Source organism: Ambystoma mexicanum, chromosome 10 (assembly GCF_040938575.1).
Source record: "Ambystoma mexicanum isolate Mex_15411 chromosome 10, UKY_AmexF1_1, whole genome shotgun sequence".
In the NCBI taxonomy this organism is placed as follows: domain Eukaryota; kingdom Metazoa; phylum Chordata; class Amphibia; order Caudata; family Ambystomatidae; genus Ambystoma; species Ambystoma mexicanum.
The window spans coordinates 226,478,610-226,491,168 of NC_090932.1; the positions used below are offsets into that span (position 1 = coordinate 226,478,610).

The 12,559-nt window shown below is 45.6% G+C and overlaps 1 protein-coding gene across 1 annotated transcript in view; it reads left to right on the top strand.

The window, feature by feature from the left end:
- Positions 1-12,559, top strand: part of LOC138491297 (actin filament-associated protein 1-like 2) — a 341,208-nt gene that overhangs the window by 113,824 nt on the left and 214,825 nt on the right. Inside the window, exon 4 of the mRNA XM_069617735.1 lies at positions 5,239-5,327. Within this exon, the coding sequence (XP_069473836.1) occupies positions 5,239-5,327 (89 nt within the window). The remainder of the gene's footprint in view (positions 1-5,238; positions 5,328-12,559) is intronic.

The following is a 12,559-nucleotide window of genomic DNA, read 5'->3' on the forward strand; positions in this document are numbered from 1 at the left end:
TCCTTAACAGTTCACAATATAGAGGTGGTAAAGTATCCTTAAAGTATCCTGCTCAGACCATAATTAAATGAAGGGCAAATAATCGGCATGAGATTTGAGTGCAGATGGTTGCCTAACAGCTCGCGCGCGGCCCGCCAGACCCCTTTCGGATGCAAACAAGAGGTCTCAGGCTGCCTCTCCCTCGTGTGCACAGATCTACTAGCTACATGGATAGGGGAGAGGCTATTGAATCATGCAGACACACTGCTATTGTAACTCAGGAGGCACCCACATAGCTGCCTCCAAAAAGCCCTGAGGAATGTGGTGTTAATACTTCTTACCACAGAAACCAGTCGCCTACTGGAAGACCTGACCTAGTGCATACGGATCAAGCACTGGCATTGCTCTTCCGAACTAGGACCCTTTACTATTGAACATTAAGGGCCCAAGATAACTCTGCAATTTGTATTAAATGTGAATTTGAAAAAGAGGAATACACTGGAGAAGAAAGTGTCTACCCTCCAGAATTTTAAAACATATCTGCACCTGCCAGACGGAGAACACCCATTAAAATCCTAAGAATTGTTTCATCCGAAAAGCAGCAGACACTTGGACAGCCCTGAGTGGCTGAACTTGTGTTTTTTAGCACGCCACAGTGCACCCACATGCACTTGTGGGCCAAGATCAAGATACACACTTACCTTAACACACCCCAGCAAAGAAACTGTGTGTTCCTAAGTGTGACTACAGTATTGGGTAACCCACAGTAGGAAAACCCACAACAGTCCCTTGTGTTTTGTAAAGTTGAACTGGCTCTGCCACTGAGAAGTACATATCCATACACGTCAAACTTTGTCATTCAATCTCCAAATGCACAGTCTCTCCATTGGATGTAGGTAGAGAGTCTGCCAGCGGAGTGGGGGATCTCAGCAAGGCCTGATACCACCTGTAGAACCAGAAGGAACCGCAACCTCAATATCCATAGGAAGGCAACCAGAACTGCAGAGGTGCTCTCCCTTCTGATACGTAAAAGGACAGGAGGACAGTCAGTGGATATACAAACCATAGCGACTTTGGCCACTCTAGCAATAGAGCATCCATCCATCCATCAATACTCTTCTCCCTTACCCTGCAGTATTACAACAGAAGCCTTGTGTCATCCTACGATGCAAACCAGTCCAGGCTGGGAAGTTTTAATCGTTTATCAATCAAACAGGCATCTCTGCTTCCAAGGAAAAGTCAACTGATGAACATCTGCCACCCTACTCTCCCCACCCAGAATGTATGCTGCCTGTAGAGATAGCCTGTAGGGACAAACCATTCTTTTCGACCCACAGAACAGACCGTGAGCTACTGCATCTAGGGAGCGATTGCATCTGCTTTTGCCAGTTGTTGTAAGATTTTGTCAATAATCAACAAAATGTCAGTGTGGACTTGGCTCGTAAGATCCTGCACCTGTGGTCCGCATACTCTGACTTCCATGAGCACAACTGACTGTGTGAAAAACTGATAAATGACCTGTACCACCTGACTTTTCAGGTGCTAGGTTAACAAGTTCCCCCTCGAGAGAATTGCTCTCTGAGGTGTGTCCCTCATCCGAGCCTGTGCCAGAAATGGCATGTGGCCGATGCCACCAAAATAGTTTCAATGGTTCTAACCCTCATTGCAGCTGAAGATCAAACTGAGAAGCAACATCATTTGTTTCCCAGTGATGCCTCTCAGGGGGTTACAGTCCCTGCCTTCTTTTTATGGCCCAAAAGAGTGTCTTAAAGTCTTTCAGTACCAGTTAGTAGGTAAGGGCGATGAGACAATGACTCCCATTCTGATAAGGAACTCCCAATCCAGAGTACATTATCTGGCTACATGAGAATTGGAAAGTCTGTTACTTCTGCTTTGAATCCACTGAATACTGACATTTCTTCACTCTATCAAGCTTCAGCTAATGCTGGATCTTGCCTGAACACCACAATCAAAGAAGAAGGACACACTCGTTTTGTCTGTGACGACATATATAAAACCAAGAGGAACTTTGAATCAACGAGAAAATACTATTATGTGGGACAAGAGAATCCTAAGCTGTGGCGATCCTCTGATGGGAAGACGTCCTGGAGGGGCTGACCCATGCTAGACCGCGGAGCCAGTGGTAGCGTGGAGAGCGAACAGAATGCCTGTAGGACGCTGGAAGGCTGGTGTCCTGACTGAATGAGGAGCCAAGGTCGGGAGCGCGACAGAGAAGCAACCATCTCATCTGGAAGCCTTGGTGGGCCTGTGGCCTGACAACCGATGTCGAGACCAAACTGCAGAGGGGAGCCCGGATCCCCGAGATCCAAAAATGAGCGCATTTGCCACTGAGATGAGCAGCAGAAGAGAAGCATACGCCCCTGAGGAGAGAACACAAGTAAGAGGTACGAACTTTGGTAGTTAAGGCTGTTGAAACCGACAAGGTTACAGGAGCCTGATAAACGCGAGCAGACTGAAAGCTAGCCTATCAGAGTGCCATAGGGCTTCAGAGACCCCTGGGAAACTAAGAGACTGTCAAGATTGGAGAAGCTGCAAAGGTTACGGAAGCCAGATAAACCCGAGCAGAGATACATTAAGGCTACCAGAGAACCAGAGGGCTTCGTAGAGCCATAAGAAACTGAGAGACCAAGAGCTTTGAATATCCAAGGCTGGGTAAGCCACAAGGGGTTCGGCAGACAGATACACCTGAACAGAGGTACAGTAAACCTATCAGAGAGTTTTGGAGAACCATTTTATTTTGAATTTTTTAATAAAAGCCCTTCAACATGTCAGTCACATGTCCAACTCCTTCTTCTGGTTCACCACACTGCCATGTCAGGGTCCTCTCATACCTTCTGAAGATTTGCAAAAGAAGGATACCAAACAATATTATAAGTTTGTGTCTACAACAATAGGGATTCAGGGGACAATCATACCCAAATTAACTTGTAAGTGGGCTGCACCTTCTTCAAGGATGTGCCTCTTCAGGTATTTTCCTGATGTCTCCCAATAATGTCCCTCATCAAGAGCCACCAGCCCAGCTCTAGTGTTGATGAAGGGTCTGCGGCAGACTAGACCTCACTCAGCCACTACATTGGCAGAAGTAAGGCCTGAGATGAGCCTTCTTCCCCAGTCAAGGGCCATGTGTCTTTGGTGGAGCTTGTGATCCATGGGGGTCATTCCGAGGTTGGAGGTAAGGAATTACCGGCACCGGTAAGGGTGCCAATGCCGGTAATCCCTTACCTCCGTATTCCGAGGTCCCTTTGCGGGTCCTTCCTTACCTCCTGCTTTTAGCAGGAGTTAAGTACGGGACCCGCAAAGGTACTTCGGAGGTAATTACGGTATCGTAATTTACAGTGCCGTAATTACCTCCTTCCCCATTCCCATTGAGCCCTATGGGGCATAAATGGGAACGGGGAAGGGCAAAAGGTGAATGGGGAATTACCGGTCCCTCCAACTCTGGAATGGACCAGTAATTACTCCATTCACCATGCCGGATTTGGGACGGTTTCTCCATGGTTAGCTCCAAACCCGGAATGAGGCCCCATGTCTTTTACTCCTATGACCCATACTGCACTGCACACGCAAGCCAGCCAACACGATAGAAGAAAGATGTCATCCCAGACCTGATTTATGTGCCTTGTATCATAAGCCGGTTTCAACCTCCCCAGGTTCCCTGATGCTGCTCCACGGTAGACTAGTAAACAACTTACCTCTATGGTGTTATCTTCCTGGTTCACTCATGATGGTTGCCACATGCTTCCGGGTCATAGCATATGTTATCCAGCGATCGGCATAATAGGACTTCAAGAGTAGGAGCAAAGTTCCCACCTGGGAAATGCAAGAGCAAGTTCTATGCCTGCCAAGATGGTGACTTCTAAGTGTACATATTAGGAGCCCATGTCACATCTTAAGACTTGGGATGCTTGAACCCCTCAAATGATCCTGAAGAGGCAAGCAACAAAGAGAAAGGAAACAAAGAACAACATTACCTACCATCCTCATGGCAGGTATCCTATCTAAGGTGCCTGTCTTGCATGAATAAGAAGACAAAGATCAGGTGTTGTAAAGGTAAGTAACCCAATGCATCCCCTCCTTATGGGTGGAGGGTTAATTGTGTTTTATTTTTAGGAAACAGGTTGCCTCTATCACAGGTGGCAAAGCATCACAAACACAGACTAGGAAAAAGGACAAAGAGGTCAATCCCACTGTCAATTTGCTAGTCCCTAGATTCCCCCGGATTGATAGGTGAACTGAACCCCCTTTTCTAGGCCTTTCCTTTGTGGTCTAGAGAGATATGGGCAGTCAGGATAACCAATAACCACACGCCTCTGCAATCATAAGGTAAGCTGTCACCAGCGCTTGTTTGGGGTCCATTCTTAGATAAGTGGCTCTCTAGGAATGAATCCTTAATTCATTGCCTTTTGTGGAGGGGAACATGGACTTTTTTACAGGGTGGGGTAAGTAACCAGACACTGCCCATTAGACCACAGTTTTGATGTCATTATGTCAAGGCAGTATCAGGTAGGAAACCTTAAAAGATGTCCAGAAAAATAAAATGGGGATGAGCCAGAGCGGTCATCCAAGAACTAGGCAGATAGAGCATTCTGCAGTATTCCTGGAGAAAAGGGGGGTAGTAATTAATGCATTCATTTAGTGTTTTATAATGCATCCACATGTTGCCTTTCTGGAATTCTGTATGACTACTTTTCTCAATGTTTTATAATCCAGGGCTTGTATTAGCAGGTCTCCCCTCTATTGGCTCGTGAGGTCAAAGGTTATATGCTAAGCTTCTTGGTATTGGTGGCCATATCGTATGATATAGTCGCCACGCAGCCGTCGGACCCACACAAGAGTGTTGACAATCAGCAAACAGAATGGTTCATATAACCAACAAATCTTGCATCTTGTTGGGATTGCGACCATCTAAACCCCACCCCATGTTCTCTCTTTAATAGTGCTGCAGAATAAGACCAAATACATCACTCCATACAAGTCATGCATTCACCCTACTGTCACCAGAGCCCTGGTGCTATGTGGCACTAGGCTAGTGAAGACATAGGCACCCTGTTCTGGGCTACAGATCAGGGGAAAAGCCCAAAACAAAATCTTCAGAATAATAGTTTGAAGAACACTGTAAGTTGGTGGTGGCACTGTGGTCATGGCAGCACATTGTGGGCATCACTAAGCTGTTGTGTTGCCATGGCTTCTTGAATCCCTGAGATGTAAGGCCTCTCTATCTCTCTCCCCCTGCAACAGGTAGCTCCCAGACTCCTGCAGAGAAAGAAAGATTGCATGGAATCCCCGCTCCCAGATCCCGGCTTCCTCTGCACCTGCCCTTGACAGAGGTAAGTGTAGTGTCAGGGTAGCAGAAACTCGATGTGCGAATGGATGGTACTTATGTGTATGAAGTTAGACTGTATTTGTGCTGTTTGTTTTCCATATTTATCTCAGCTAGAGGACGAGGAAAGATAATCCAAGGTGGGGACAGCATGGGCACCAGGACAACCCGAGAGTCCTTAACATACTCCCTCCCTTGCTCCCATAGAAACTGGAAAGAAGATGATTGCTTTGGCTAGGCTGATGCTGATCCCCTGGATGAAACTTGGGGTACTAGGGCAGTGTACCCACCTGCCCCTATTTTCATCATTCTAGGCCATGGAAATATTTGTTAAATTCTAGACAGTGTGACATCTTGTACATTTTGGAGGCACATGAATAAAAACACTGATACGCAACCTCACTTCAACTGCCCCAAAGACCACAAAGCCGGGTATTTAAACTATTTGACAGTATCCAAATGAACACTTCCCATACTTGGAAGAAAAGCTTTCTGTTGTTTGAACCAGCAAAATACTTTACTCACACCATGACATGGGAAGGCCAAAAACATAGGCCCATGTTTCCCCTTTTATGCAAGCCTTTTATCAGAAGCAGATTCAGAGTGTCTGAATCACAATTGCAATATTAGGCCCTGGATGGTCACTCCTAGGTAGTTATTGACTGAAGTGGGGTTGGCAGTTCATCTGCATCTTTGGAAAACCTAATCCTACCCCTGGTTAGTAAGCCTGCTCATCAGGTTTCTTCCCAGATATTTTGAAACATGCGTCGACTGACCCCTCTCCTGAAAAAGGATTAACTTAATCCATCACCCACTTTCAACCTATCATAGGCCTACATTAGATGTCCACGTTTTTTGCAAAGAGTAGATCATTGTTAATCAGCTCCAAAAACCTCAGAAAAAGCATGCTGTCTTGGACGTCTTTCAATAAGGGTTCCATCCTGACCATGGCAAGGAAGCGTCTTTGGGTATTGCATGGGATAATCCACTTGCTCTGGCGGATGAGGGGGCTTGCCGCTGCTACTCAGGCTGGACCAATTGCCTTCATTTGATCGGTCGACCATGGGCTGCTGCTGATACATCTCAAAACTGTAGCAGATAGCAAGTAAACGGATCTTGATTGGTTCTTCACAACCATAGACGTAAGATCCACTTGGGCCCTTTCTGCTCTTCTGAGTAGAGAGATGAGTTATGGGGTACCACAGGGGTCCCGCTCCCCCTCCTGTTTAATGTTTGTCTCTTTCCCATTTCTATTCTTCTGGCTGCCCTTTGCCTTTTCTGTTGTTCGTACACAGGCGACATGCAAATATACCTGGATCAATTAACCGCAAGATATGTTTGCAATCCTGTCTGCAGGCCTGACCATTGAACGAGGGACAGCAGTCTTAAAATGAATGCCTGCAAGAGAGGTCTTTCTACTACCCCCCTCTCACATTCTTCAGATCTCCATTTCCCTCCCTGCCCCTCTCAATATTGCCAGCCAAGTTCTACCCTAATGTAGACATTGTCAAGCACTTAGAAATTCTTTGGGAATCCAGTCTTAGTCTGGAGTCCCAAATGTACATCACTCTCAAGACCACGTAGTAAAAGCATCTTAGGCAGTTACCTCCCCATTCTTGCATTTATTCTTCCCCAGATCGACATGACTCTAGGGATAGTATTACTGGCACGCCCTGTCAACGTCCCTTTTCGAGTTTCGAAAAAATCAACTGCAATGCTCTGCAGCTTCCACTACATGTTGGCCTATGCATAGCATATGAATCTAAGAGGATATAAGCATCAGAAATACTATTACGGTGAGTAATGTATCTCATGTAAATTCTATTTATTTTGGTTCGTTAACATCCCAGATTCAACACTCACAAAGTAATCAAAAAGCACCATTCCAGTTTATTTTTGTCATGAAACAGACAGATTCTATTGCTGAAATGTGTCTGACAATCCGGAGTCCCACCCGCTTTAAGGTGTGCTGCCTCACTTTAAATGTCCACATGGACTAGACCATCCAGCTTGGGGCCAAATCAAAACCTTGTCTACCTCCAGATCCCTCTTCTTAGCTAACCAATAGCTGTTGGCAATTCCACCTTTTAATTTTAAGAACAGAGGGAAGAGAAGATTTGCTTTTCCAGCTCCCAAATTCTAAAATGCCTTGCCTCGAACATTCGTAAGATGTCAATCTCCTGACCTTTCAAAAGGGTCTTAAAATGAATTTGGTCAAGTAAACTGCAAGCACGTTTACACACGGTTACACCAGAACTGGGGTGGCTTCAATGGGGCAAATATAGTCCTACTTATGGGAACTGTCAGTAGCGGAGGTCAGGGGTAGTGGCCATCCCCTTGGATCCACCTAGTTCCTGATGTTCCCTTGTCTGCCACCCGCTGGCACCGCCACTTGGTTATTAATTTTAAAAAAAAATATTGCGCACAGGGGTTAGGTCAGTGGATGGCATATTGCAGCCACTTGCTGAATCTCATAGGTTTTCCGTGTTATGCAACTAAGTAATTCCCTGCCCGTGCCACGTGTTTCTGCTTCCTGGCTTCCTGTGTGCTGGTGAGTTGGAATCCAGCTGCCCCTCTGTCCTGCTGATAGATGATAGAGAATTTGCAGACTTAAGCAGGTGATCACACTTGTAATGGTAAGGATTAAGTGTTCGCATGCATGCATGCATGTTTGAATGGTATGCAAGCTGTGTGTATGTGTGTAGCTTGAATGGGTGTAGGTGCGCACGTCTGTGTGTGTGTGTGTGTGTGTGTGTGTTGTGACTAATTTAGTGTGTGGGTGCGCGTGTTTGTGTGCAAGCGGGATGCCTGAATGTAGGGTATGGGGGACTACCACCAATAGAAAAGTTAAATACTTTGACAGTGATGGCCTATAGTTTGGGCGTAGCATCTTCAAAGTGAATTACAATATTATTGTTGGCATATAATCTGAACACAGTTTATAAAAGTGATTTACAGGGTCAATGCTTGCATATATCGTGGGCACAACATCATGAAAGTTATCTACAATGGAAATGCTAGCAGCTTCCATGTGATTTATATTGGCAATGCGGCATCATGAAAGTGATTTACAATGGCAAATATGGCATATGTTGTAGACACAGGCATCATGAACATTTTGTAAAATAATCCAGTCTACTGGTAGTAGCATAGCATATATTGCCTTCTTTCATGTGTTACACTGTGTTATATGATTGATGGTTATTTTCTTATTCTTGTCCTGTCTTTGATGTTGTGTCTTCTGTGTTCATGTGCGCCCTGATGAATATGGCGCATAACAAGAAAATAAATAAATAATACAAAATCTTAGAGAACTGATTGGAAAGTGTATGGCTTTGACCACATTTTGTACAGACTTTATGCTGCCAAATGCACAATTCCCATTGTTTATTTAAAAAACTAGCTTGGTGGGGGTGGTCCTCCCCCCGAACCTCCCTATGTTATTTTCGGTTCTCTCACTAAACCTGGTCGCATGTGCTAATTTGGGGAGAGATTTGTGCCCCTCTGCTGAAAATATTCACCAATTTAGCTTAAATAATTTAAATTGCTGGTGCCCCCTTAGGAGCCGTCTGCCCCTGGCACCAAAAGCTGCTTCCGCTACGTGATTTAATAATCCCAATTCACTACCCTTTGATGGACCTCCTTTTATGGCCTCTCTCTGCTGAAAATATTCACCAATTTAGCTTAAATAATTTAAATTGCTGGTGCCCCCTTAGGAGCCGTCTGCCCCTGGCACCAAAAGCTGCTTCCGCTACGTGATTTAATAATCCCAATTCACTACCCTTTGATGGACCTCCTTTTATGGCCTCTCCTCCAAAATCCTCCAAAAATTGATCAAAACCTGGCATTAACTGCTTTTATAATAATAATAATAATAATAATAATAATCATCATCATAATAATATGGTTATTTATATAATGCTTCATGCAGATCCATTTCTAAGTGCAGTAATAATCGGCGTGACAGTTGTTCTAAATGTCTCAACCTCGAGAGGGTGATTGACTAGGTCTACCCAAAGGGGATATCAAACCCATGGGATATGGCATTATCCTTTCCCCCCAAGATGTCATGTTGCTATTGAGCTATTCTCCCCGAATAAGCAATACATCTTGAGGGGCATTACTGGGTTAGGCAATGCCTCAGTGCCCTGTCAATGTCAGCCCTGTGTTTAACCAGACCGGGTAATGCCCGAGTCCTGAGGGGTTATTGCTCTTAGCATCCTGGCATGCTTACCAGGGTTATAATCGTTTCTTTAAGTTGAGAAATGGCATGGGTCTGTTTCTCAACTTAAAAAATAAACTACAAACCAAGATGGGTGCCATGGTCAAGGGAGGAGGGAACTGTACATAGTCACTTCTCCTGTTCATGGCGTCCATTGCTGCAGCAGGGAAATGCTGGAACATCAAGTGTTCCAGGTGCCAGCGAGGGACCAGGCCGCCTCAGGTAAGTGGGGCTGGGGGTGGGGTTATGATTGAATATGGAGGAAAGGTAGGGAGTGAGGTTGCACAGGCTCACTTACCTGGTGCCAGGCAAGAAAAATGGCAGCCTCCGGTTGCTCATGGGGCTCGGATCATGGGATTTTCCATGACATAAAGCCTCCATTCTAAGCTCCCTGATTGGTTTGTAGACCTCCTGGCACCCCTCTGGGATGCTGTTCGCCTGTTTGTATCTCACATCAACAATGCCATCAAGAACTCCTTCCACCGTACTTTCAGGTTATGAAAGACTCTTGAACACTGAACACCGCCCAATGCATCATCATGCATTGCCAGAGGGATCTTCGGAGGGATCCCAGCCAAGATATTCTCAAGGGAGCTTCAGAGGCTGCTTCATCTTGATGTTAAAACACTCAGGCCAGGCTATGACAGTGCTCAGAAGATTCTCCATTGGCTACCCATCCAACAAGTGGTAGCCTTTCGAACAGGGTGTCCTAGCCCACAAAGAACTTTATGGATAAGCCAACGAGTATGCCAACGAGTATGCCAGTCAAGCTGACCAGACACTCGGGGTCACTTTCCAAAAGGTTTTAGCTCTCTGGTCAGGTTGACCCAAGATTATTAGATGAAGAACATTACAAGACCAAGTCTTAAGCCTATGTAATTCTGTAGTCCTACCATTTCTTCTTGCCTTGAAGCTAACATTGTCAAGTTCAAATTTCCTCCTCTGGAAAATGAAGTCTTCATCCTAGCAAATAACTTCATATCTGCTGTCCAAGCCTTGAACCTGTTCCACATGGATGGTGGCAAACTGTTTCTGGAAGTCCATCCAGCGACTGCCCTGGCAGCCCTTCGATGTGTCCTACATGCTGCAGCACAGCTCATGAAAGGTCTCTGCACATTTGACACCTCCACACCCCTCATCGAATTGCACTTGCTTGAGCTGCAAGCGCATATCACCTAGAAATCCTGCTGTCTCATCTACAGGGCCATCATCTCAAGTCCCCAGGCTACCTCACTGAGAAGCTCAACATCTCAGTTGGCCTATGACCCACCAGAAGTAAAGACATGTGCATACTTGAACTCCATGAGTGCAGGAAGGAAAGAACCATTAGATAGGACTTCTCTGTCTTTGCCCCCAGACGTCTTTGTCATCAACACCAGACTCACCTCCTTGCTTAAATATCCCAGAAAGAAGCTAAATAACCTCCTCCTCCAGGAATGGCTCCTCCCAAACACCTACCTCCACACTCGGTACACTCGCCACCTAACCTGACACTGGGTTATCTACGCCCCCTTTCCTTCCCTGGTTGCTTGCATATCTCTTGCTGCCAAGTTTCCTGCCCTACCCTCCCCGTTCTTAGCTCCCCAATCCATTGTACTGATCCCTTGCAATCTGTTTCCCTTGCAGAGAACTTTCCACTACGACTTATGAAGCTCTCAGTTGCTTTCTGAAGCCAGGTCTGTGCTCAATAAATACCTTATTATTAATAATAATAAAAGGGTCTGAAAATGTATCTCGTTAGATCTGAACACTTTCAAGCCCCTCCCCTGATGCATGTCCTCTTCCCTCTTCATGGAACTGATTGCTACACATTCTCCACCTTTTGCCTCTGTGCCCCCAAAGCACCTTGAAGAATGTGGTCAATAGTTTAAAAAACAATACATCGAATGAATGAATGAATTAATTAATTAATGAAAAATGTGCTGTCACAAAAAAGGGCAAGCCAGAATATTGAACCTATTCTTATGACTAAGCTACTTTCTGGTTCACCCTACTGACACCTGTTTGCCTAACTAGACAACTTCATCACAAGGAAGTGGTTGGAAAGTTATGTCTTATATGCAGGTTTTTACCAGAATAGCCCATCAACTACGAAGATGGGCCCATGCTCCATAGAATCCCAGCAATCATCAAAGGTTTGCTGGCCAGGCCCATTGATTGCTCGGGGAGAAGCCGCGCGGCTGCATCCTCAGTAGAGAACCTGAATACTGACAGCCGCCCTAACCTAGAAGCTTATTCATGGCCACTCACGTATCCCTACTATAGAACTTGCCGTGTGTGGCTGAGGTCCTTCACTGCTGTTCTTTAAGCCCGCTGAGGCTTACATTGTTGGCTGAAAGAGTCCCTCCCCACTCCTCAGTGTTTTGAGGTGGCCTTAATGTGGCATTAAGTGCTATACAGGAACACAAATATCAAAGCCTTATATGGTACCGTCATGTGACACGCACAGCCCCCAGCACAGGAATCCTCAGCTGGGCAGTGACTGCACTCTCTGAATAAGTATTATCACAATATCACACCATAACCCCCCCCCCTTTTTGAGTGCCAGGCTGGCAAGATAAAGTACAATGTGTCCACAGATCCACAGCAGCCCATCCCATCCTTTTGTTCTCCAAATGCATTCACCTTTCACACAGTCTATCCTAGACCGGCCGCATCAGGCCTCCTGTGCAGGCGGTTCCCAATTACTATTCCAGAGTTTGCCCCATGGAAAAATGGAAAGGGTAATCCTAGGTCGAATAGCCACTATTTTTTACTGCACGGTTGAAGGACATCTCACGCCCATCTCGCAGTCAAACACCATGTGTTGTTAGCTACCTATTGCTCCTCTAAACTGCTTCACGTAGACAATCTGTTGGGTGCAAAACATGCATAGAACATACCATCCTTTCTACGATACCAATCAATGGTCCACCTTAATGTCTCCACACCCACCCACCCAAGCTTTCACACAACATTTATTTTCCCACTTCTAGGTCACCACAAAATCTGCTTTCATGTCGTCTCATCTTCGCCCT